Raw genomic sequence first — 23,074 nt, forward strand, 5'->3', positions numbered from 1 at the left:
AAGTCACTGGAGCAGCAGAGGGGAATGCACAGCATGACCATGAAGAACATCTGGCTTGATGCAGTAACAAAATCTGAATGAAGTGGATTTCATGCATCTCTCATTTCCAGCTATTTTAGTCTATAAGAAGATAGGCAATATCTGTAGAGATATTCCTGAAATGTCTGAAAGAAATTAGGCCACAATGCCTTGTGAGAGACCCTACTGAGAACAGTGCTGTAGGCACAGACTTTGGAGTAGCAGAACCCAGAACAACTTACAGTAAAGCCAAATCCAGGGTTTGGTCATTCCCCTTAACTCAGGAACAGCTGATTTCAGCCAAATTAACTGTGTTAATATCAAAAACTTCTTGGTGACAGGTGTTCAACACTGAGACTATTTAAAATGCCAACTAAGATTTTTTTTTCATGTGTCACCAGTCTGCATTGCCAAATACCTCGTCACAAAAAAGCATTAAAATTCATGCAAAAAAAAAAAAAAATTGGCAGGGCAGGGCATTGCAGCACTGGAAGAGAGAAATCTTGGAGGAATGGAGACAAGCACACAGCCGGGAGCTGAAAAAGCTTCACCAGCTACTCACTGTGCCCATCCCAGATTATTTATTTGCAGAATTCCCGAAGGCACGAGGGTGCTCGGGTAAGAAAGGCAAGGGGGTGGAGAACCCAGCGAAAAACGCCTCCAAGCAGCAGCCTCGCAGGGAGACAAAACCGAGCATCCTTTGAATAAAGCCGCCAGCGCGGGATACGGGGCGGCAGGAGGAGGTGCGGGGCACGGCACGGAGAGAAGCGGGAGGAAAAGCTGCTGCCGCTGACATCACCCCGGGACGATTTACATTTCCCGACGTCACTCACAAGCCCCTGCGGCCGCGGGGGAGCGGGGATGCTCCGAGCAGCGCTGGCCACTGTCGCGCCCCCTGCGCACCCCCGGCGGGCAGCGGGGGGGCCGGGGCCGGGCCGGCGGGGCGGGCGGGGCGGGCCGGCGGCGCGGGGCCCTTTAAGAGGTGCCGGCGGCGCGGGAGGCGGCACAGGCCGGGCGTGCATGGAGCCTCGGCCCCGCCGCCACCTCAGCCAGACCCTCGGAGCCCGCGGCGCCCCGGCCCGCCGCACCGACCCCCGCCGCCACTGACGGAGCCCCGCGTCCCATTATACCGAGATCCATCGCGCGGATCCCCGGAGCCCGCCGGGCGGACTGCACGGCGCGGACCCCGCACGGCACCGCGCCGGGATCCACTGCACGGAGCCGCTTGCACGGACAGCACCGCACCGAGTTCCCGGGCGCGGAGCCCCGGACCCTCCCGCATCCCGCCGCCGATCCCCATCGCCCCGAGCGCGCCCGGACCGCGCTGCCCGCGGCGCGTCCCGTCCCGGCGGTGCGGCGGGCATGGCACCCGGGAGCCGGCCCGGGGGGGCCCTGCTGCTGCTGCTGCCGCTGCTGGTGCTGCCGGCGGCGGGCGGAGGGTGCGCGGCGGAGGGCGGCCCGCTGGAGCCCTTCGATGCGCTGTACGCCAGCGGGGTGGAGGCGTACTACGGCGGGGACTTCGCGGGAGCGGCGCGGTGCCTGGAGCGGGCGCTGCGCAGCCGGCGGGAGCTGCGGGCGGCGCGGCTGCGGTGCCGCCGGCTGTGCCGAGCGCAGGTGCGGCTGGCGGCGCCGGGCCCGGGCCCCGGCGGGGACCTGCCGTTCTTGGGCTCGGTGCTGCGGCGAGCAGAATGCGTGCGGCGCTGCGAGGAGCCGCGCCTGGGGGCCGTGTCCCGGCACCGCGCCGCCGAGGAGGTGCGCGCAGACTTCCAGCGCAGGGTGCCCTACAGCTACCTGCAGCGCGCATACATCCAGGTAGGCACCGCCCGGCCCGGCCCGGCCCGGCCCGGCCCTCCTAGCATCCCTCTCCAAAGGGTTACCCGCGCTTTCATGCTCCCGAGCATCCCAGGTGTGCCCCCTCTGCCATCTCCCAGGCCGTCCAGGTATGGTCCCCACAGCGTTTTCAGTGGTGTGATCGGTCAGTGGTCATGGCCAGTTCCCGAGACAGAGAATCCTGGATGGCAACGTACATTCTCTCCAGCTTTGGTTCACCTGCGCTTTTCCTGTCTTGTTTTGGGTGGTTTTTCTGTTTGCTTGGGGAAAGGATGTTTTTGTTTCAGTGTAACATAGTATAATTCTGAAAATCGTCTGCCTTCAGTTTGCAGAGAAAATCCCCCAGAAACCCCTCAGTAACCTCATAACGCCCTCTGCCAGAGGTGTTTCCCTTTCAGACAAGCTGAACTGATTCCATGTTTCAGGAGCTGGGACTGTGAGGCTGGAAGGTACATAACCTGCGTTCCAGGGACCTGATGGTCATTATCCTGATGTGATGTAAAATACTTCGCATTATTTCTTCAAAGTAGCAGTGCGCAGTCGGTATTTAGCAGACACTGACATCCTGAGTATCACCCTCTTATCTCAGCAACTGCTGCCTTATGACTGGTGCCTTCCCTGAGAAAAACGGTGTTTTTCTTTGAACGCCTTGCCGAAAAGAAAAGAAAAGAAAAGAAAAGAAAAGAAAAGAAAAGAAAAGAAAAGAAAAGAAAAGAGAAAAGAACCACAAAAAAACCCACCAAAAAACCTCCAGAAAAAAAACCTCAAAAAACCCGAGGAAAAAACCCCCAAACACCGCCCCCCCCCCAACCCACACCATTATAGTTAATGGTATTTTTCTTATTCATTCAAGACTTGTGCTCTGTCAAGCCAGCCACCTGTAGTAAGTCTTCCTGTTCATGACTAGTAAGGACAGAAACTCCGGGAATTTTGTTTCATGCCAAGTGGAATGTTTAAAGCATTTCTGGAACATCTCCCTGTGGATTTCTGCTTTATTTGAGCACATTCATAACCTTTTAGTTGCTATAGGCAACTTAATAGGAGAAGACCTGCATAGTGGAGCACAGGAAGGGTGATTCTGCTGAAATCCATTTCCAAGTGGAGAAGCAAACATCTTTCCTAGGCAGTGCTGGTGCCTGTGGTGCAGTGCTTACACAACAACACATCAAGGAGGCCAAACATCAGCACTCTGAAACCTAGTGGAAAATCATAGCTACATTGCTTTTCTATGCTTCCTTTTCTGTCATTGCCATAATGTCAGTTTTACAAGTCAGGGACTAGAACTGCATTGGCTTAAACACTAGTGGCTGTGTGATGCATAGAGTTCCTGAAGGAATTCCTGGGGGTGAACTGGAACTGTTGTTTGGCTTGTGTGCAATGCTAGTGCAGCTGATGGTCCATGTGATAGAAGATACTCTATGTAATGTCAGCATCTGTAGGAAGTGACACAAAATTTGTCATGTTAAAAAGTGAAGTGATTTCTTAACCTGATTTCAAAGCCTTTTTCAGACTTACTGATGTCAAACTCACTTAAAAACTTCCCTCTAAATTAAGTAATTGGGTTTTTGTCTCCCACTTCAGGAAAATTGATATATAAAACCCCAGAAAATTTTGGGGTATGGGCTGTTCTTGCATGTATGCTTCTATTGAGACTGAGGTTATTTTCCTCATATAAAGTGGCATTCTAAGCCTTTCAAAACTATTTGTTGAAAACAGCCCTTTTAAATTTTATTTTATGTGTGACTCATTTTAATTTGCTTTTGCAACATCTGGGGATTTTATGCTCATGCTAACACTGATATTTCACTGCTCTCAGATGGGAGTAGTGGATGTTGTTGTTACCTGCATGGCTGTCTGGGTGTCGGGCATTGCAGCCAAGGGAAGGTACTCTTTGACTAGACTTGTTTGTGTTTTTAATACCTTTTTCTTTAACCCTTTCCGATGCTCTTGAGTTTTGTAAGCAGCACTCTGACCAACCTCGTCCCTCACAGCACTGTTCAGTGATTTGTCCACATCCTCACCTGGCTGCTGCCTGTACCGAAGCTCTGCTCCCAGGATTGCCCTTTTGCTCTGGCTCAACAAGTCTGTGCACAGGATAAAATACCCCACATGGGATTTGCCTGCACTTGCAGCAAACTCGAGGTCTAATGTCATACACTTGGATGTGAACCATCCCCTCATGCCAAGGCTGAGTGCCAAGGCTTTGGCATGTTCCCTGAGGGTTGGGATGCATCAGCTCCTCACCCTCTGGGTTGACTTTGGCTGCAGCATCTGCTCAGCATTTTGTCTGAAAAGGGAAGCTGCAGAGCAGGGCTTGTGCAGAGCCCCCCCGCCATGCTGTGGGTGCACAGACAGGCTGCACAGCTCTGGGGATGGCCACTTCACCCTCGCGTTTTGCTTCTTGAAACCAGAGAGGAAATGAGATGAGGTTCAACGCCCTGCTGTGTACCCTGTCCAGCTCCTCCCTGGGGTGCATGACCAGGCCAGGATGCTGGGCACTAGTACAGAGCACTGGGAGGATGGCAGGGTTTGGTGGCATTTGTGGTTTGAGAGAAGAGGAGCAGCCTGGAATGCGCTTCCCACCTCCCACTCTTGCTGACCTCGTGCTTGTTTGTTTCTCAGGAGGGGAGAAACACATCCCGTCAGGAGGGGGTGACAGAGCAAGGAACAGATGAAAAAAAATTGAAGGGTTTGGCTCTTGTGCAGCGCTTTGAAAAACGGTGCTGAATATACATGAACTAATCCTTGCAACACTCCTGTGGGGTAGGAAAAGCAAAGGCTTTCAGTCCTGCTGGACAGATTCACAGCCAAATGTTGGCCAGAACTGTGTGTGCCTCTGCTGTTTGGGGAACAGCAAAGCCACCCAGATGCCCTGGGAGCAGGCAGGGCTCCCTGCTGCCTTTTGGTACCTTGGGAGCAGGTTGGGGTTTCCCACTGCCTCTGGTCTCTCAGTGCAGAGCAAGCACCAGCACAACCTGGCTCAGTCATGATGATGTGAGTGGGACTCTGCAGTGAATTGGTGGAAAACTGGTGCTAGATTTATAAGTTCTGGACTTTTTTGCTCCTTTGTTTTGCTTTTTTGGGACTTTTAAAACTGGACGATAGCAGCAGCTGCACTGGGCTGCATTGCTCCTGCTTCTGAGCAGATGCTCAAGATATTCCTACATTGAGTATTGTCAAGGGGCAGAGAGGTGTTGATGTGTGTAGGTGAAACACCAGTGCTATCCCTCTATAAAACATGTTCTATCAGCCTCCGATATCATCATCCCTGTCATCCTATCAATTATTTCCTAATTTATCCATACTTTTCTGAAACAGAAACAGGGGTCTTCTGAAGACCACTTTCCTATTTCACAGATGTGATCTGAGTGTTTCTGGTGACTCTGGCATGAGGGGAGGCTGTGGTGCACTGCAGGAATGGCACAGCTTGTGGATTCAGCTGAAGGTTTCTGTCAGCTTCAGGCTCGGGATCAGGCTCCTGAGGTTCACTGCAGACTCCACAGACTGTAGACAGATTGCATCGAACAAGCAGCCCTAGTCCAAATGTGTTTGCAAGACTTTGCAGCTTCTCAGTAGGTATTTAATTAGGAAGACTCTTCCTTTTCCTAGGATATCTAGTGTTTTCAGGTAATTTGGAAATATAGTGGGTACATCTGGTTGAGGCAGTTAGGGTGGGGTGGATTTGAGAAGGTGTAGAAACAGAGAAGGAGATGAAAACATGCAGTGCATGTAGTGGGCTCTCCAGCCCACAGTGAAAAGGTTCTTCAGTGTGTTTCTGCTGCCATGTCCCATGGGCTGGACAGTTTGCCAAATGCTGGTGAGTCTCAGCTCTGTGCTGGCTGCTTGGTCTTTGTCAAAGAAATAACCTCTAGGCTTGGCAGGTGGGTGTGGTGGGATCTCTTTGCCCTCTGAAATACTTTATTAGTCCTGTCCTCCTTGCTTTGCTGCTTTAGTCATCTTGTTTCTGTAAAACCATAGCCTGCAGGCCATGATGTTCCTAACCCTGGTTTTTGGAGTTTTTCTAGCTCTGAGAGTGAGTGGAGGAGGAAATGTACACAATGTAGTCTGTGACTGCGTTTGCTGCTGCAAGCTGCTGATTCAGGAGCTGTGTTGAAGCTTGCCCTGGATGGTCTACCATGAGCCCTGTGACAGAGCATTACTTCCAGTCCCCAGTCTAACTCCTGCAAGTCAGCTTGGTCCAGAAACAACAAGTAGCCTGGAAAAGTTGATCACTCTGTCAGTTGCAAAACCAAATCTTGTTTCTCTTCTACCTTACTGACCCTCCCCTTGAGGTCTTTTTCCTTTGTCTCATCCTGTTCCCAGCCACAGCAATCCCTTGCCTGCTTGCTGGGTTGATGGCTGTAGCCTGTTTTAATTTTCCCAGGGTATTGGTGTGCTTTTTCTGAGCACTTCCTCCCACTTTGTAAATACTGAGTTGCAGTGGTCTTGTCTCCCCACTTGCCTCAATGCCCCGTTGCACATCAGTGAAGCATGGCAGGAATTGTACATATGTAGTGTGTAACCACCAGCCTTCCATCTAGATGAAAAAAAGCCTTTTAGTCTGTGCTTGGGTTTAAAACAATAAATAAAACAAGTCCCCAGCATGTTGTACATTGCTTCTCTCTTAGTAATGCCAGATTGTAGGTGGAGCAAAAGGGGCAGGAGTTTGACTATATCTGATTTACTCTGTCTTTGGCCTGAGTTCCCCCTTGCCGTGTCTGAGATGTTTTTCAGTTCCTTTACCATCATGACTTCATGTCTTGCAAGCATAAAACAATAATGTTTAGGTTTTCCGTGTTGTAGGAGAGGCTGTTTATTTGTTCTTTAAAGCTGTTTCTTTTTTTTTAAAGAAAAGGTCTTGTTTGGGAAGAACTTCCACTTTTATCTTCAGTGCTGGGTTTTCCACACTGCAGCAGATGGGGCAGTTCTGGAGGCACTGCTGAGAATGTGTCCTTGGGTCACACTGTGCTGTCCTGCCCACCCACCACCAAGATGTCTGAAATGCAACAGACACAATAATCACTTGATAAAAGACCACAGGAGAGAAACAAGAGAGAAAAGTGGGAGCCCAAACTTCAGAAACGCTTGTGATACAGATTATTGCCTGACTCCAGTTCTGCCTTTGAAAACTCCCCATTTATGAGAATCCAGACCCAAGGGAGGAGAGTTGTGTATGTAAACCTCGGCCTTTAACCTCTCCAGCCTGATTGTTCTGTCCTCTGCCAGTACTTCTGTGATCTCTCCACAGCCACATTCGGGTGTCTGAGTGCCTGTACCAACCCTTGGGATCGCTGCTGAGACACCTCCACCAAATGCTTTCCACCACTCACTGCTGCCCACCTCTGTGTTTCACAGGGCCAGAGACTTTTGTCTCTGTGACAGATACGTGATCACCTACCTAGGGATTGTGGAGTAATTCTGGATTCACAGCAATGTAGTTGCTTAGGGAATTTGGTTTGTTTCACTCAGGGACTGCTGTTTTCCATGAACAGTTTGCTCAGTTTTCCTTCGTGCCAGAGTGCTGCGTGGACCTAAGCAGATAATGGGGTCCTGTCCTGGGGTGAGGCACAGCCTTTGGGGAAATGTGGTTTCACTTGCAGCATCTTGTGGGCAATGACACAGGATAATGTGTAAAACCTCTTTAAAGTCTTTGGGGGAGCAGCTATTTCTCATCACAGGCACCACCTGTCCTGCACGGTCTGCATGTGCAGTTGGTCTTGTTTTTGCAGGATTTATGTGACATCTCAGACAAAGACCTATAGTAAAACTGTCAGATAATCATTATTATTTGGATTTTTACTATTAGTGGTGTTTATTTATCTTCAATCTTGAGAATTGGTATTACTCAGATACTGGATAAATAAACAGATCCCAGAATTAATCTCTTGGAACGTCTCTTTATTTAGATTTTCTGAGAAAGCATTCCTACTCCTCAGCAGAGGGTAAATGTTAGTGCTCAGAAAGTTAAAATTATTTAGGACAAAAATAAACTCAGTTTATGGGGATGGAAAACTCTGAGTCTTGATGCTTGGGTTGTTGTCCTGGGTTTAGAGTGAGATATTTAGTCCTGCTCTAAGCCCAGGACACTGACCCTACTGCCCCTGCTTCTGTTCCTGCTGACAATTTCAAATGAAATGCTTCTAAAATGTTTACAGTTGAAAGTATTGTCAGAGAGGGAAAGAGGTGACCCAGTGATTCAATTCTGCTGCCAGCAAGTGCAGACTAGATGCATCTTTTGTCGTGATGGTGTCTCAGTGTCTTCACAGGAGTCTCAGTCTTGACTTTTTGGACTTGGCTATGGGCTTGTGATGTACTAAAATTAGACTAGCTGGTTGTAGTGATTTTCTGCTGGTTTCTCCTGTTTCTCAAATGGGTTTTTTGGGGCGTTTTTTGTTTGATTTGTTTTTTTGTTGTTTGGTTGGTTTTTGTTGGTTTTGTTTGTTTGTTTGTTTGTTTTGGTTTTTTTTAGTAGAGCAAGTCCAAAAACAAAACTAAGGTATTTGCAGTTTGCCACGTCATTTCAGCACTGCCCAGCAAATTAGGACACAACCAGTAAACACAAACTGGTCTTAGATCCACTAAGCTTATTTCATACAGCCTAGTATCATCCATTTGATAGCCAGGGCTGCTCTTTTTGTCTTGCCAAATTCTTCTTTCTCACTTCATGGCTATGCAGTCATGTCAGGGCCTCAAAATACACTTGCAGTGGGTCCCAGCCTGCAATATTTCTCAGTCTTTTGGAGGAAACAAAATAATCCTGAATTCCTCCTTACTTCTTGGCAATCTCTGGTGATGTGGCTTGGATGATGGATGAGCAGGTGTGACTCACATGGTTTGAGTGGATTTTTTGAGACCTTGATCTAAAGGCCTTCCAGTGTAGGTTAATATCCCAAGTGGAGCAAAACTGGGCACCAGTACTGCAGGAGAGCCCAGACTCGTGCTGCCGGGATGGGATCCAGGAACCTGCCCCTTCCCTGTTTTTGCATCTCCTTAGTTTCATGTGGTTATTGCACCTTCCCCTGCTGGCTGCTCCTTGGCAGAGCCTTGCTGCTGAACTGCCCTGTCCGTGTGCCTTGGTGTGCTGGGATTTGTTAAGTGGCTTTTTGTGCTGCCTGTTAAATCTCATCCATACGTCTGAGAGCTCTGCTCTGGCTTCTGCAGGGCCCTTTTGTTGTCCTTGGCCACAGGAATAACAAACGGCAGCTGATGATGAACTGCATGTGAATGAGCAATGCAACTCAGCCCTGCTAAGCGAACTTCTGCCCAGTACTCTTGAGTTGTGGCTGAGGTTTCAGCAAGGATTATTCCCATTTCCTTGTACAACTGGTGACTTCATCGTGGATGGCAGTGGTGAGAAACCATCCAGTCAGTAGCTGATCCATTTACTGCCAACCTCCTGAGCACTGCTGGAGCCTTGCTAGCAGGATTCTGGGCTCAAAGCACTGCTGGACATCTGGAGCAAGGAATTGAGGGGTTATTTATCTTCGTTTTTTCCTTCGGAGGTGGTTTGAATTAGTCATTGTGATTGGGTTTGTTCCCAAGGAGTAGGAACCCCTGTACTCTGCACAGGGCATATTTCCATGTGTGTAGCCTGGACTGAGGCCAGGCTGAGTTTGGATAAATCAATGTGAACCCAGGGTGACCCAGCTGAGGGCCATGGAGTCTCTCTGCCTTAGCACTGGGGAAGCTGAGATCAGGACTTGGCCTCTGTGTTCCAACAGTAACGGGTGGCAGCAAGGAGGACACGAACTTCCCTGGATGCTTTTGTTTCCAGCCAATGAATGTATCAGCAATAAGGTATTGACGTTTTTATTTCTTGGCTATGAGCTGGTGATGACTAATGAAGGCAGGGGGTCTGCCTGTGGGTGGGTTCAGGCAGCAAAGAGCTGTTCCTCATCAGCCTGTACCTCCTATCCAGTCGTCCTTTCCATGACAACTGGTCAGTTAAACAGACCCTGCAGGGCTGACGTCAAGGGTCAGGGATTTGGCCACCAAATAATTATAGCAACAAAAATAGCATCACTTCCCCACCCCTTCCTTCCCACATGATCCTGCTGAATCCCAACTCATAAATGTCCTTTTTTTCTTTCTTGGATGAGAAGCAAAGCCCACATGTATTAGCTGGAACATATGGCAGGGTTTGGCTGCAGCCCATAAGTTGTAAAGGCCAAATACTCACTTGTAGCTTCTTGTTCACTGTAAAAAAAAAGTAGGAGGAGAAAAACACACGTTCTTTCAGGATTTGATGAAAGGCTGAGTCTATGCTCGTGCTGGGATGGGAAGTAGATAGGGTGTGGGTCAGCACACTGACTGTGCTGTCGTGACAGGGAACGTGTCCCCTTGTAGCATGGAGGTGATAGGCTGGCCACTGAGAGGTGGCCTGGTGGCAATGGCCATTGCCCCCTGCCCCCTGCCCTAATGCTGTTTCTCAGGTCAGGCAGAGTTTCCAGACAGGCGGCTCAGGAGAACATCACCAGCACCAGCGGTGCAGAGCAGTCAGAAGGTTTTACATGTGGGTTGACCACGGGCAGGAGAAAATTCTGTCTTTGCAGCACTAAAGGTTTTATTAAGGGTCATGAGAACATCTGGGAGGTTGCAGAAAGTTTGTGAAGGAGAGGAAAGTGAAGGGACATTGTCAGGAATTGACTGCCTGCACCATCGGAATGTACCTGGTGTACCTGAATTAAAAAAAAAAAACAGAAAAACTACAAAAATGCTTGTTAGACACCAACATGCTGATTTTCACCATGGGTTTTCCAAAGCAGTTGCAGTGGTGGCATTGATCTCACATCATATCCCGTTTTCCCTGCAGAAAGATGAGCCTGAGACTGTGCTGTGTCCTGTCAAAGTTAGAAGTGGGAGCACTTCCACAGAGCCTTCTGCCTGAAAAAAACGGGTGGGCAAATCCTGCCTCCAAGTATTGCAAGTAGGGCACTACCTACACCCACAGCTCTCTGAGGTCAGGGCTGGACTCCCAAGGGTGCAGTGGGGAGATGTGCATTGCCAGGGCTGTGGGTGCAACTTCTTTTGAAGATGGAGCCAGCTATATTCCTTCTCAGGAAAGATCAGTGGGGTACAGAGAGAAAGATCTTGGAAAATATCCTTCAAAATATTTGCCGAAGGTGTTGCTGTGACTGCCCAGGGACTGAAGCACAGTTTGTTGGTTCCCTTGCTTAGAAAGCTGCTTTTAACGTGGTTTTTGCCAAGTCACTGCCTGTTCTAAGGTTTATATATATTCTGGGGCATCTGTGACCTGAGTTACTCTGTGTCTTTGGAAGCAGATGAGAAACTGCAAAGTTGCATTGAAATAGTCTGAAAGGAAGAGCACTGGCCTGTGCTATGTTGCACTGTTCTGCTGCCGGAAAACACTTCCCCATCCAGGGCTGCCAGCCTTATCCAAAGTATCTGTGGATGAAGCAAAATATTTTAGTGAAAGGGAGGAATATGTTTTGTCTTATCCCCATTCTTCCTATTTATGGAGCTGCTGGTCTCTCTGTTGCAGGGGCTGAGAATGGACAGGAGTTTTCTTACCTGTTGGCAGCACTGATCCTGGGGATGTGTTTGCAGGCTGTTAACCAAGAATTGTGCAATGCACTGAGCTCCAGAGGTGGGTGAAGAAAGGCTGGTTTTGTAGAGGGAACTCATGTTGATGTGGGAGAGGCTTTTATGGCATGGTGATGCAGAGTCCTGGTCTGTGCTGCTGAGAGCAGGTGGTTGGGATTGGGACAGGGTTTGCTGAGTGAGTGGTGCTGTTGCATCTTGTGCTCTTAATTTCCCTGGTGCACTCAGCACATTGTGTGTAGGCACTGCAGGGTGCTGCTCTGACTACAGATCCCATTGTGGGCTGCTGGGGAGGCTGGTCACCACTGTTCCCTTTGCTGTAAATATTAATGTCTTTTGGCAGATGGTGGTTCCTTGGTTGGCAGTTCTACTCCATTTTCTTTAACATAAGTGTTGCACCCTGGTACCCAGGTGGCTCTGCTGCTTCTCTGGAGTTGTTACTCCAGGGTCAGTCACAGACTCCTCCAGCCAGCTACCTTGGCTCACGGGGGTGCTGCTCAGTAACACTTGGTTTCAGCTTGGATCCTGTCACAGGGCAGGCAAATAGCAAATAAAACAGGCATGTGCCACTTTAGGAAGCAGCTTGTCCATTTAGCTGTCAACTGCATCTCCCTTCTTTGCAGCCTAGGCTGGACTGCAAGACTGGTAGCTCACTGCAGACATGTCCTGTGTGCTGTGAAGATGCAAAGGACATCCTCAGGCTCCCCCAGAGCTGTTTCCCCAGGTGATGTCCATGTCTGGGCTGTGGTCTCCAGCTGACCTCCAGCTCAGGCCTGGCTCAGACTGGCTTCATGCAGCACTTTTGCCTGCATAGGGGAGCTGAAGCTGTTGCACCCCTGTCCTGCCATCACCATGGTCTTTGTGTGCTCTCCCAGCCACCCTTCCTGCTGCTGGAGTTTGCTCTCCACCACCCAAACTGGCTGAATCTTTCTCACTGTAACCTGAGCATTCCTAGACCAGACTCACTGCCCTCTAAAGGGGCAGATCCTATGCACACTCAGTGCTTTAAAGCTGGATTTAGGTGTCATTTCTGTACCCTCAGTGAGTTGGGTGTAACAAAAGCACAGCATGGGACATCAGTGGCTGGTTGTTCCCAGTGCCTGGGCATAGTTCAGGCCTAGATGCCAGGGGGGCTGCGGTGAGCACTGAGAGGAGGCAGCTCTGCAAGGCACTGCTCTGTAGAGGACAAGGCTCGTAGCTCCCCAGTGGCCTGGGACGTGCAGGACAGTTTCAGTTTTGGCAGCTGGACTCTTCCATGTGATAGCTGAAGCTCTGGGACTTGGAGTAGGCTACGATTCTGTGAATGTTGCCAAACTCAGATCTGAGCTTAACAAAAGAGATTTTCCCATCCTGGGAGACTCATTCCAACCTGATTACTGTTTGGGTTGTTCAACAAAACAGTCCCTAGAAAATTACTTTTGCACCGTAGCACAGGGCTTCCCACAGTGGTGTTTTTAACTCCAAATCACTGTTTCTTTAATCACCGTGCTTCTGTTTTCCAAATATATTTTTGGATCCTTGCTGTGAAATCTGGCTAGATGACAGACTCCTAAATAAACCATTTTTTGCTCCTAATCCTTTTTGAATCAAACCAAACCAGGCAGAGAGACCTGACTAACCATTCATCCAGACTTTCTCTTTGAAAGTTACATCACTTAAAGCTGTCACTGAGTTGCCAGCAATCAGTACACTCAGCTATCTTGAAAAGCACAGTGTAGAAGCCATAGTGTCCTTCATGATGCTATTGAGAAGTATTAGATAGTGACGATTTGCATGTTTCAGGCTTATTGTTTACAATATTGTTCAATATTGTTTGAACAATGTTGTTTACAATATTGTTCAGGCTTATTGTAAACAATATTGTTTACAAACATGCTTATTGCATGTTTTCAGGCTTATTCCTGTCCCTTTGCTGCTGTTTTATGTAGTGGATGTAAAACAGCTCAGCTCCTAAGTGGTGGAGCCCTGCTCAGAAATGGTTTCAGGTCCTTTGGGATCTTCCGTGCTGCTCTTTGGGGTTGCCTTGGTATTGCAGCCAACCTGTGGTGAATAACAATGTCCTGCTAAGTAGGATTGCCAGTTGAGCTCTTGCATGCTCTAGGTGTGTGTCACTGGCTCTTCTCACATGCCCAGAGGTGCATGGAGCTGGGGAGATGAACAGGAAAACGCTCCTGGTGTTTGCCTGTGCTGCACACCTGAGATGGGAGGGAGTGCTCAGGTATAAGAGCCAGCAGTGCTTAGCCCCTGAGTGGGGGATTATTTTATTGGGGTAAGAATGTACTGAGGCCTAGAAAGGATTGTGTTTGGGAAGTGCTCAGGTTTACTGTACCAAGTGAAACAGAATGCCAATGTTGCTATCTGTGCTTTTAGGTGCCAGTTGGTCAGTGGAACAGCTGGGTCAATAGTGCATTATATGAACCACTTTACTGTCCATCTCATTTAAGCCACTTAACGACAGCTTTGTAAATTATTCATTGCTATTGAGGGAGGAGAGCTAAGCACAGACAGCTGACAGTTCAACTGTATTTAAGTTTGCTGTTTGCTCTTGAGTCCTAGGGTCCTAGGAAAGGTAAAGATTGTAGGAGGACAAGGAAGGGAGAATCTGCTTTTCTTTTCACAATGTTTCCTCTGTGTCAGGAGGATCATCAGGCGTTTTGGAGCCTATCCCTGCAGTAGGATTTTGGCTGTGATGCGTTCTCCCATTTATGTGCCAGCAAGTTTGGCCCTCTGCTCTTATCTACACTTAGTGCTTTTGCTGTCCTGAACACAGAAAACTAGATCTGCTTTTGCTTAGCATTGTAAGCCAAAAGCAGCACTCGACTATCTCTTGTTTCAGAGCCAGGGTGCTGCTGAGTGCAATCAGACTTTGTCCAACCAGTAACGGGTGACAACAGAAGGATGTCAGTGCTGGGGAATTTCAGACAGAGATATGTACCAAAGGCTGCTGAAAATAGCAGGGTTTGAAGCCTTCTGAGCTGCACACTTTGATCTTGGTCCATGCTGAGGACAACTGCTCTGACTGATGGACTGCACTGTAAGTTGGTGATGGATTTAGCAGAGTCCTTACAGGTGTCTGGATTTGAGATCTGCTGATATTTGCAATAAAACTGTGTAAAACGTCTAATGGTATAGGTGTATCTGTCCTTTAATCTGAAAGCACTGAGGTGCAGGTTGTTAGGATAAATGGGAGGGAGTGTGACGCAGCTTATTCAGAAAGAAAAAGAGCTGAAGTGGTGCCTGTACTTGCTGTGGACTTACATCTGTTCTAATGACTCAGGTTGATGCCTGATGACTTACTAAAGCACAGCTGCATTGTGCATTGAAGTGTGTGTGTTGAATCCAGCCTGTTGGTTTTCATTCTGCACAGTGCTCAGATGAGATCTGGCAGACCTCAGGTTTAGACACAGTAACTGCTTGATAGTCCCAACTGTGTTTTATTTTGGAGTGTGTGACCCAGACACCAGGACAGTCTGTGAGGCAGGACAGCAATGGCTGGGTTTGCTCCAGCCCAGCACTCCGTGCCATGATTTGCCCATCTGTGGAATGAGTTTGATGTGCAGTAATTACACAGCAGGCACTCAGTGCTGTAAGACATGACTGATATCACATATTTGGGGAATGTCAGATGTTGTGCTGCGTGGTGTCCGTGCTCTGTGAGGGAGCTCCAGCGGGAATAGCACACATAAACAGTAGCAGATTATTTAAAGATGTCCTGTTCTGCAAAAGGCCAATTATGGAGCAGTTTGCTCAAGAGTCAGTAGTGCTGCCTGGCTTATTAGCAGGGCATGAGCCTGTCCCCTCTGAGAGAGCAGCCATACAGCTGTGACAATTCTCTGTCACAACTGTGCTGCATGTGAAAGAGGAGACATGGATGTCAGCCATGCAGCTCCAGGGCAGCTCAGCTTCCAACTCTTTGTTAAAGCTCCTTCACAGGCAGCAGAGCAGTGTCTGTTCCACACAGCTGACATTTGCAGTCAGGTGTTCCTTACTACCTTTGCAGAGATCTCATTGACCTCAGTACCTTCGGTATGTTTATTCCAGATGTTTCTCCTTGAGCTGCTCCTGCTGCTGATGCTGCTGTTTAAAGGGCCCACAAAACCTGATAATATCCCTGGGATCTGGAGAAATTGAGCATTTCAGATGAATGGGAGTCTGAAATCATTGCCAGCCTGCAGAATAATGGTTCTCCTTGTTTTGGGCCTTCAAAGCCTGATAGGGTCATTGTAAGAAATGTGACTCAAGGGTTTTCGTTGGAGTGGTTCCTGAGTTACAAACATTTTCTGGTTGGGACCTGGACTAAATGTGGAAAGCCAGCTGCTTTGTCCAAGGGCAGCAGCTTTCATTTCACAGGACACATCTGGCTGAGGATGAAGGGTGAAGTGTCCTAAATGCCCTAATATCCTAAACCAAATCCCATCCCTGTCACACCACTGCCCAATGCCATAAATCCCCTTCTCTAGCTCACCATAAATTACCCTGTGAATCTTTTCTACACACATGCCTATTTCTTTCTTTCTTACTGGTGAACCTCACCAGCAAGACCCCTACAATCAGCATGAGCTCCTGCAAGGAGCGTCAGACCCATCAGCCATGGGGCTGAGCAAGGCTGACAGCTCATCCTGTCTCAGCTGCACTGCTTGATGAGAGATGCTGAGAGGGATTCTCCCTTTTCAGCAAGACTTTATCTATTTTTCATATTGCTTTACTTTAAAAAAACAAGCAAACAAATCATTGCTGGAAAAAGAATTATTTCAACATCCACTGAAATTTGTTTTGGAAACTTGATACTCTGCTTGATTTCAAATTCATGTGATGAACTGAAATTTCAGCTCTGGAGCATATTTCAGTTTGTCTTCCACCCATGGGAGAGTCGAAAGAGAAGTGTAAGCAAGAAAAGTGGGGCAGGGAAGACAAATGGAGAAGGGATCAAGGGAAAGGAGTCACAGCATCAAATGTGTTTGGCAGACTCCTGTTCCAAACTAGAGGAGGAGATCATGGGGATGCTGTTGTATTGAGGGGCACTTGCCTGTACCAGGGTTTGAGGAGGACGAGTAGTGACGGGTTTAGTTTGAAAGGAGGAGATTGCCAAAGAGTTGGATTTGAACTTTTTCCTGCAGAAAACTGGAGTAAGAGTTCATGCTGGGGCTGAAGCAGCCAGGCAGGCTCACTGTGGCTGGGAAAGAGGGAGCTGATGGTGATACCTCACAGGGTCTCAACCCTGCACAAAGCAAACAGCTGCTGTTCATGTCTCTCAGCTTGTCATTTTCAAAGGTTTTGAAGGCCATGTGGCTTTGCTTTCCCTCCCTAAAGCCTGTGTGCCAGGTGTATGGAAGAGCCAGCACTGTCTCACAGGGGATTTGATCCTTCATCAGGAGGGACTCGTCTTCCAGGCCAGAGGCGTACGCAGAGAGGTTTAACCAGGGTTATTCTCAGGTAGTGTTTTATTCTCGGGTAGTCAGATTGGGTTTTCACATCACTGAAACATGTCTGATATTTGTTATTACTTTCTTTCCTAGTTCATTGTAGAAGATTTCATATTTACAGCAGGACATTGGTCAGCAGGAGCAAGCATAGACATGTTTCTTTTCTGAACTACTAACACATGGATTGCTGCAGAAGAAAATTCACAATGACTGGTGTTTTGATGGGTCCCAGGTTAGCAATTGGGATTGTCTTAGCCTGTCCATAAACACCTTTCCTACTACAAAGTGAGAGCTTTTGGCCTTTGCCTTAGCAAAGGGGATACATTTCCCTGGCAAAGGATGCAGTATCCCAAACTCTGCTTTACCCCAGCATACATCTTTGTATCCAATTGCACAAGTGTTAGTGTGTTAAACTGCTGTGTGATATCTTCCCCAGAGCTGGGCAAGGGGGCTTATAAATTTGAGAGATGTTGGAGCTTATGTGCATACACAGTCATGTGCACTCATGAGTGCAGAGCTTTAGGAACAAGTGTAACAGTGGTATTCTTTGAATCTTTCCTAGTTCCCCAACAGAAGAAAACTTGCCCAAAGTATGGCACCCTGAATTTGTAACTGTTTGCTTCTTTGCTCTCATTTGCTCATATCCCCAGAGGAATGAAGTCATTTATTTGATTTGCTCTGCTGCTTCACACGCCTGCCTGTGAATGGCTGGGACAAGACTGGGAGTATGAATAGCCTGGCTGTGTGTGGTTTGGAAAGATGTGTTCACTTGCACATTGGTGTCCAAACAGAGTAGCTGGCTCTGAAATCCTATCAGTAAGGCATCTGAGTAACTTAAAACCCTTCTCGTAGATGCTTTGAATTTCTTCCACTCTGACATTGTGTAAGCCCCTGTTGAAGTTTCATTACCTCAGTAACCACAGAAAAGCAGCCAGCCTTTTCACTGAAACCTTCCCCACAAAGGTCTGGATTCATTCCCTCACCCCCTTTTTCCTTGAATGCAGAGCACAGTTTATTGTAGTTTAAATAACAGGGGAGAAGGCCAAGACTGCATATGGATCTGGGTGGCATCATGCTAAAGAAGTCAGAATGTGTCCTGTCCCCTGGCTATCTCTGTGCCGCTCTGTACTAAATATGGAAGGGGACCTGTATAATTTTCAACATAATTAGGATATTCAGTGCTTTCTTTAGAGTAGCTTATAACAGACCAGCTCCTAACAGCTGTCGCTTCATGGGCCATTCTTGGTATTTTCTGTGCTTTAAATAACTCCAGAGTTTCATGACGTGCTCTGGTGAGACTTTTCCTTACTTTCTCTGTAAAATTTGTTCCAGAGCTTTGTGCATCGAGTCACTGATTCACCATTGGTTTAGCAGGGCACTGTGGTGTGAGCAGTCAGATGATTTCTCTATTGCTCCTTCTCTTAGGGGCAGTATTGCTGGCAGAGGAACTTCAGCCCTCCCCAGAATGGTACTAGTCTTCCTCAGCACAAATATCCCTTTCCCACATTCACTACTGAGCCCCATCCAAGTTAATTCTAGCCCAACTCCTCCTGCTACTTGTAACATAGATCAGTTACTCAGGAATAAAAAAATGTTGGGTTTTTTTGCCAATTTTTCAGCTCATCTGGTTTCACCCAAGGAGACAATGACAGTGTATGTCACTGCTATGTAGAGAGGCTAAAATATCCTGTTAACAAAATTGAGGCAAACCTCTGCCAGCAGCCACTACATGGAGCTGCTGAGGATTTTTCCTTGCTGTGGAATACTGCTAGAATTTGGGAAAGTTTTTAATTTTTGCTTTTTTTTTTTTTTTTGGGGGGGAGGGGGGTGGGAGGGTGGCCTGAGCCCCAACAACTGAAATTGATGGCAAACTGAACACCAGGTGAAAAGGTTTTTTATTTGAACCCCACAAGTTACCAGTTTAAATCAAGTCAAGTTCCACTTGCTGATGCTTAGAGAGGAAAAGACCTTTTTAGACACCAGGCAATGCATTATATGTGCCTCCCCAGACACTCTCATTTTCAGCCTTTTTTTATATTCAGACACCTATAAAATTAAGGGATTATTTTCTTTGGCACAAGATCATGTCTATTTTCAGAAGCACCCAGAGCTGTTCCAAATGCTGCAGTTACTGCTGCTGGGGGAATCAGTGCCAGGCAGCTGCTCTTCATTTCTAGGGAATTTAAGAAAAGTTCACAGTGCTTAGCTGATGTTTTGTGTTTAGCAAAACCTTTGTTTTCTCCCTCAAAATTTCATTAATCACGTTACTTGTTCCTTAAGCAGCAAGGTAGCAATCAGGCAGAAATGATTGATGTTACTTGCTCATATCCAGTCCAAAGTTGTTGAAGCAAGAAAAGAAGATGAGGAGACTTCTCTGTCCTGAGAAAGAAAAGCTCTTACTTCTGGCTGTGCTGTGGGAGGTCCAAGGCAAGAAGTTTACCTTAACTGAGTGAATAAGCACAAAAAGCCCATGTAACAGCTTTCCCCTTTCATGGTGGTTATAGCTTAATTTTTTTCCCCCTCTAACTAATGATTTTTTCATGTGTAATCTGCACAGACCCAGTGTGTGATTCTGCTCTGTGCTAGAGGATTGGATGCTCAGAGCCAGTAACAGGTCTGCAAACTTTGGACTTCTTTCATCTCACAGGGCCTGCAGTGCTTGCAGTGATGTGGTAAATAAATTACTGAGAGTGTCCATGTTCAGCAAGGTGAAAGCAGGAACAAGAGTTCCCTGCTCTTGGCTGTGCCTCTGGTCAGAATCTGCTGGACATCAGGCACTCACCACCTTGATAAGATGAAAAGATAGGAAGGTGCTAGAAGTGTGATCATGTGCCACAGATCACACCGTGTCTTGTTAGAATTATTCAGTTTAGAAGACTAAAAGAGCCCAGTAAGTTGCCTTCCGTAGAAAAGGTTAAAAAAAAAGAAACAAAAAAAGCAATGTATGCCAGAAGGGTGGCAAGAAATGGACCAACAGGGCTTCTTTGCTCTACTCTGGAGAGCGTGAGCCCCTCCAGTGATGTGAAATCCATCCCTTTCTTAATTTTTCAAATAATTTCAGTGGTGCAGCTAGTCAAACTCCTGTGCGGGTGGGAGGGTTTGGTCTGCACGTTTTCATTGCAGGTCACTGCAGAAGGAAAGAAGGTTCACCACATCTCAAGGGGGGCTGAGCTGTGTGTGTTGGCAGGAGGATAAGAATTATCTCTTCATTAGCAAGCTGTGAATGTTTGCTCTAAACGTGTTGTTGTGAATTGACACTTGCAATTCTTGTCCTTCCCATACCAGATGCTGTCAGGCTCATCAGTAAAGCCACTCTTGGCCACCCTGTAATTATAGTTAGACCTAACCAAACCCACAAGTGGGCTGTGAGGGGGAAACAACTCTTGGTGCGTACACACTTGTGAATGGGTGAGATCAAGAGACAGACACATTCTTGGTCTTTTCTTAATGTTTCCAAGACAGAGGTTTGCCATGTCTTTGAGTGGATGCTGACATTGCCCCCAGATCCCTCTCTGGCTGATATGCAGGAAACCATTTTACCATAAAAGCTGTGGTGCTAGAGCTGCTTCCCTGAGAAGTTGACATTTCACACTCCTTGCTGAGAAAGCCTTGCCGTTATCTGCTAGATAAGGAAAGTATTTTTATTTCACCTCCAAATACACTGGTTGCTCAGAGTCTGGCTGTGCCACAACTGCACATTTTTTGCAAGGAGAGGGGGAGGCTCTTGGTTACCACAGATGTTGATCTTACCCCTCACAGCTGAGTCACACAGATGCAACCCAGGCATGATGTAGGTTGCATCTCAGACTTCCCAGGTTTTTCCACCCTTGCAGACCTCCCATTGTGGTTTCAGCTAAAAATAGAATTGAGGGACTTCATTCATCCTTCAGGGTAAGAGCAGGGGAATGACCTGGATTTTCATGTCTTTTCCATGCAGGAATGGAAGTTCCAAAGGCAAACATTGGTGTTGGCTTCTTGGAGAGATGATTGGCTTCCTGTTTCATTCCTGGGGCCTCAGGACACTTTCTGTCATGTTTTGGGCTGTGTGCTAGCTCCTGAGGCACTTAGAGATGGGAAAGGTTGCTGGGCTGGGAATTTGCTGTGGTGCTGATTCAGGAAGGCAGGTGGGGGAGATGCTGGAAGGTGCCTATATTGTGACATGTGACCAAAACTGTTTCCGGGAAGAGAGCTGTTGTACTTCTTTCACAACTTCAGTTATAAGCAGCCAGCCTGGAGCAGAGCCTGGAAAATATAGAGAGTCATGGGCTTTTTCATTCTTGGTTGTGCACAGCTTCTTCATCTTGGCCCTTGGGAAAGAACAGAGCTCTGGTTTATTATTTTCCAGCTCACAGCCAAGGCAGACTAGTCTCATGGAAACTGGATCCTTGCAGACGGAAAGTTTGGAGGGTGTTGCTTTTTGTTTTCTTTGCCATTTTATCTTGCTTGAGGAGATGAAGGACTGGGAATGATGCAGGTGTATCACCCTCTGAATAATGTGGATTGTCTAGTGTGTTTTGGGATGAATCCGTTTCCTTTGGCTATTTTTATCCTAAAAGGTGTCAAGTGTTTATGTAAATTTCATCAAGTGACTTGATGCTTCTCAAGCAATAGATGTTTCAGTTGAAATGAAGCATTTTTCCCAGCATGAGGAAACAATCAGAGGCTCATGAGTGCCCTGGGTGGGAGCAGTAAATTAGGCAGAAGCTGGAGGTACCAGCTAAGGAGAAGGCTGATGGAGGCAGTGGTGCACCAGTGGCTGCCTGCCTGTCCCTGACACACTGATCTTGCTCTACAGATTGATTTTCTTCTCCTCTATTTTCAGAGATGTCCATGATATCAGTCCAGCAGCTCTTTTTCATCTCTTTTCCCATGTCGATACCATTGGGTTCAACTGGGTGCCAAGGGGCAGCACAAAATCAGATGTGCCTGGCCAACTCAGGGCTCCTTTGACTTCTGCTTTCAGGAGGAGTCAGAGTTGGATGAGAAGCAGTTTCCTACCTGGAATTTCCTGTTAGGGTGCTGGGAAGGCTTTTAGAGATTCCATTCTTAATTATGAATTTTCTGTTTCAATTAAGATCCCTCCCAGATAAACCTGAGCCCAAAATCAGATGTGTCACAAACTGCTGCCTGCCATTCTGCTCATTCCAAGCTCCTTGCAATAACGGACTGTGGACATGCAGTGCAGTGCAGAAACTACACTTGGATTTTCTAGTGGAAACCTGTTTGTCCCAGGCCTTTTGTTATTGCTGTTGTTATTCTTAGTAGCATTTGTGTGCACTAGAAAACACATGGTTAATGGTATTGGGGAGGAGGAGGAGGTTTGCTTTTCGTTTTTGTTTTTAGGCAACTGACACAGACAGCAGCTGTATCCAGTTACAGTAAAGGTCCCCAAGAGTGGCCAGCACTGGGCACTCAAGGAAGGACAGAAAAACATGTTCAGAGCACAAACAGGATGCTTGTTTTCAGTATAAAGGCAGTTTGCAATTGCAGTGGTTCATTAGGAACTGGGGCAAATTATCTGGCCTGGCAAATTTTTTTTCTGAATTAGAAGTGCTCAAGATCTTTCAGAAATTGTAACTAAGTCTCAAAGATCATAGATTCGTGTGAATGCTGCATTGAAAGATACTTAGAAAACTGATGTAGTCCAGCCATCTGCTTGAGATAGGTACATGCCAGATTATATGTACATAGGTACATCCCCCTTATATGTGTTTTAAAAATCCTCCTGAGGAGAATCCTGAATTCCCAAAGGAAAATGACCTTGAAGTTGGGTATTCTTTTTCCTGATACCTAGATAAACATTTTTACATGGTACAAACTAAGCCAGTGGCTATACTCTGGTTCCTCATCACCTTTCTTCTTATATGTCAGCTTGCATCTGAAGTGTCTTTTCAGCTGCCCTCTGTGTTTTTGGTTCTAGCTTGAGAAAACCAACTGCTTTCAGTCCTCCCTTCTGGACCAGACCTTCCAGAGTAATTATCTCTTGCCTCCTGTTCCTGCCCCAGCTCTGCTGGACGTGTGTTAAACGTGGTTCCACTTTCTCCAAAGCGCAGACTTGGCATTTCTTGCTGCTGGTGTCCTGCAGTGGGAGGAGTGTCAGGACTGATGTTATTGTGAGACAGGCTGTTTGCGAGAGCAGCCCACCTTCTTCAAGTTGTTCTAGCCCTTGCATTTCTGCAGAAATCGAGTCATTGACCGGGCAGGTGTGGCCTTTGTGTCTGTAGGTCCAAGGCTGAGTTAAG

General features: G+C 47.4%; 1 protein-coding gene across 2 annotated transcripts in view; it reads left to right on the plus strand.

Moving 5' to 3' along the window:
* The first annotated feature begins 1,061 nt into the window (after positions 1-1,061).
* The window catches only part of P3H2 (prolyl 3-hydroxylase 2), a 64,342-nt gene continuing 42,329 nt past the window's right edge, over positions 1,062-23,074 (plus strand). For both annotated transcript variants that reach the window (XM_066193349.1, XM_066193350.1), the window contains exon 1: positions 1,062-1,830. In XM_066193349.1, coding sequence (XP_066049446.1) covers positions 1,381-1,830 — 450 coding nt within the window. In that variant the 5' untranslated portion in view covers positions 1,062-1,380. The remainder of the gene's footprint in view (positions 1,831-23,074) is intronic.

Source organism: Chamaea fasciata, unplaced genomic scaffold, assembly GCF_029207755.1.
Source record: "Chamaea fasciata isolate MVZ Bird 193981 ecotype frontalis unplaced genomic scaffold, bChaFas1.0.hap1 SCAF_11, whole genome shotgun sequence".
Taxonomy (NCBI): Eukaryota; Metazoa; Chordata; class Aves; order Passeriformes; family Sylviidae; genus Chamaea; species Chamaea fasciata.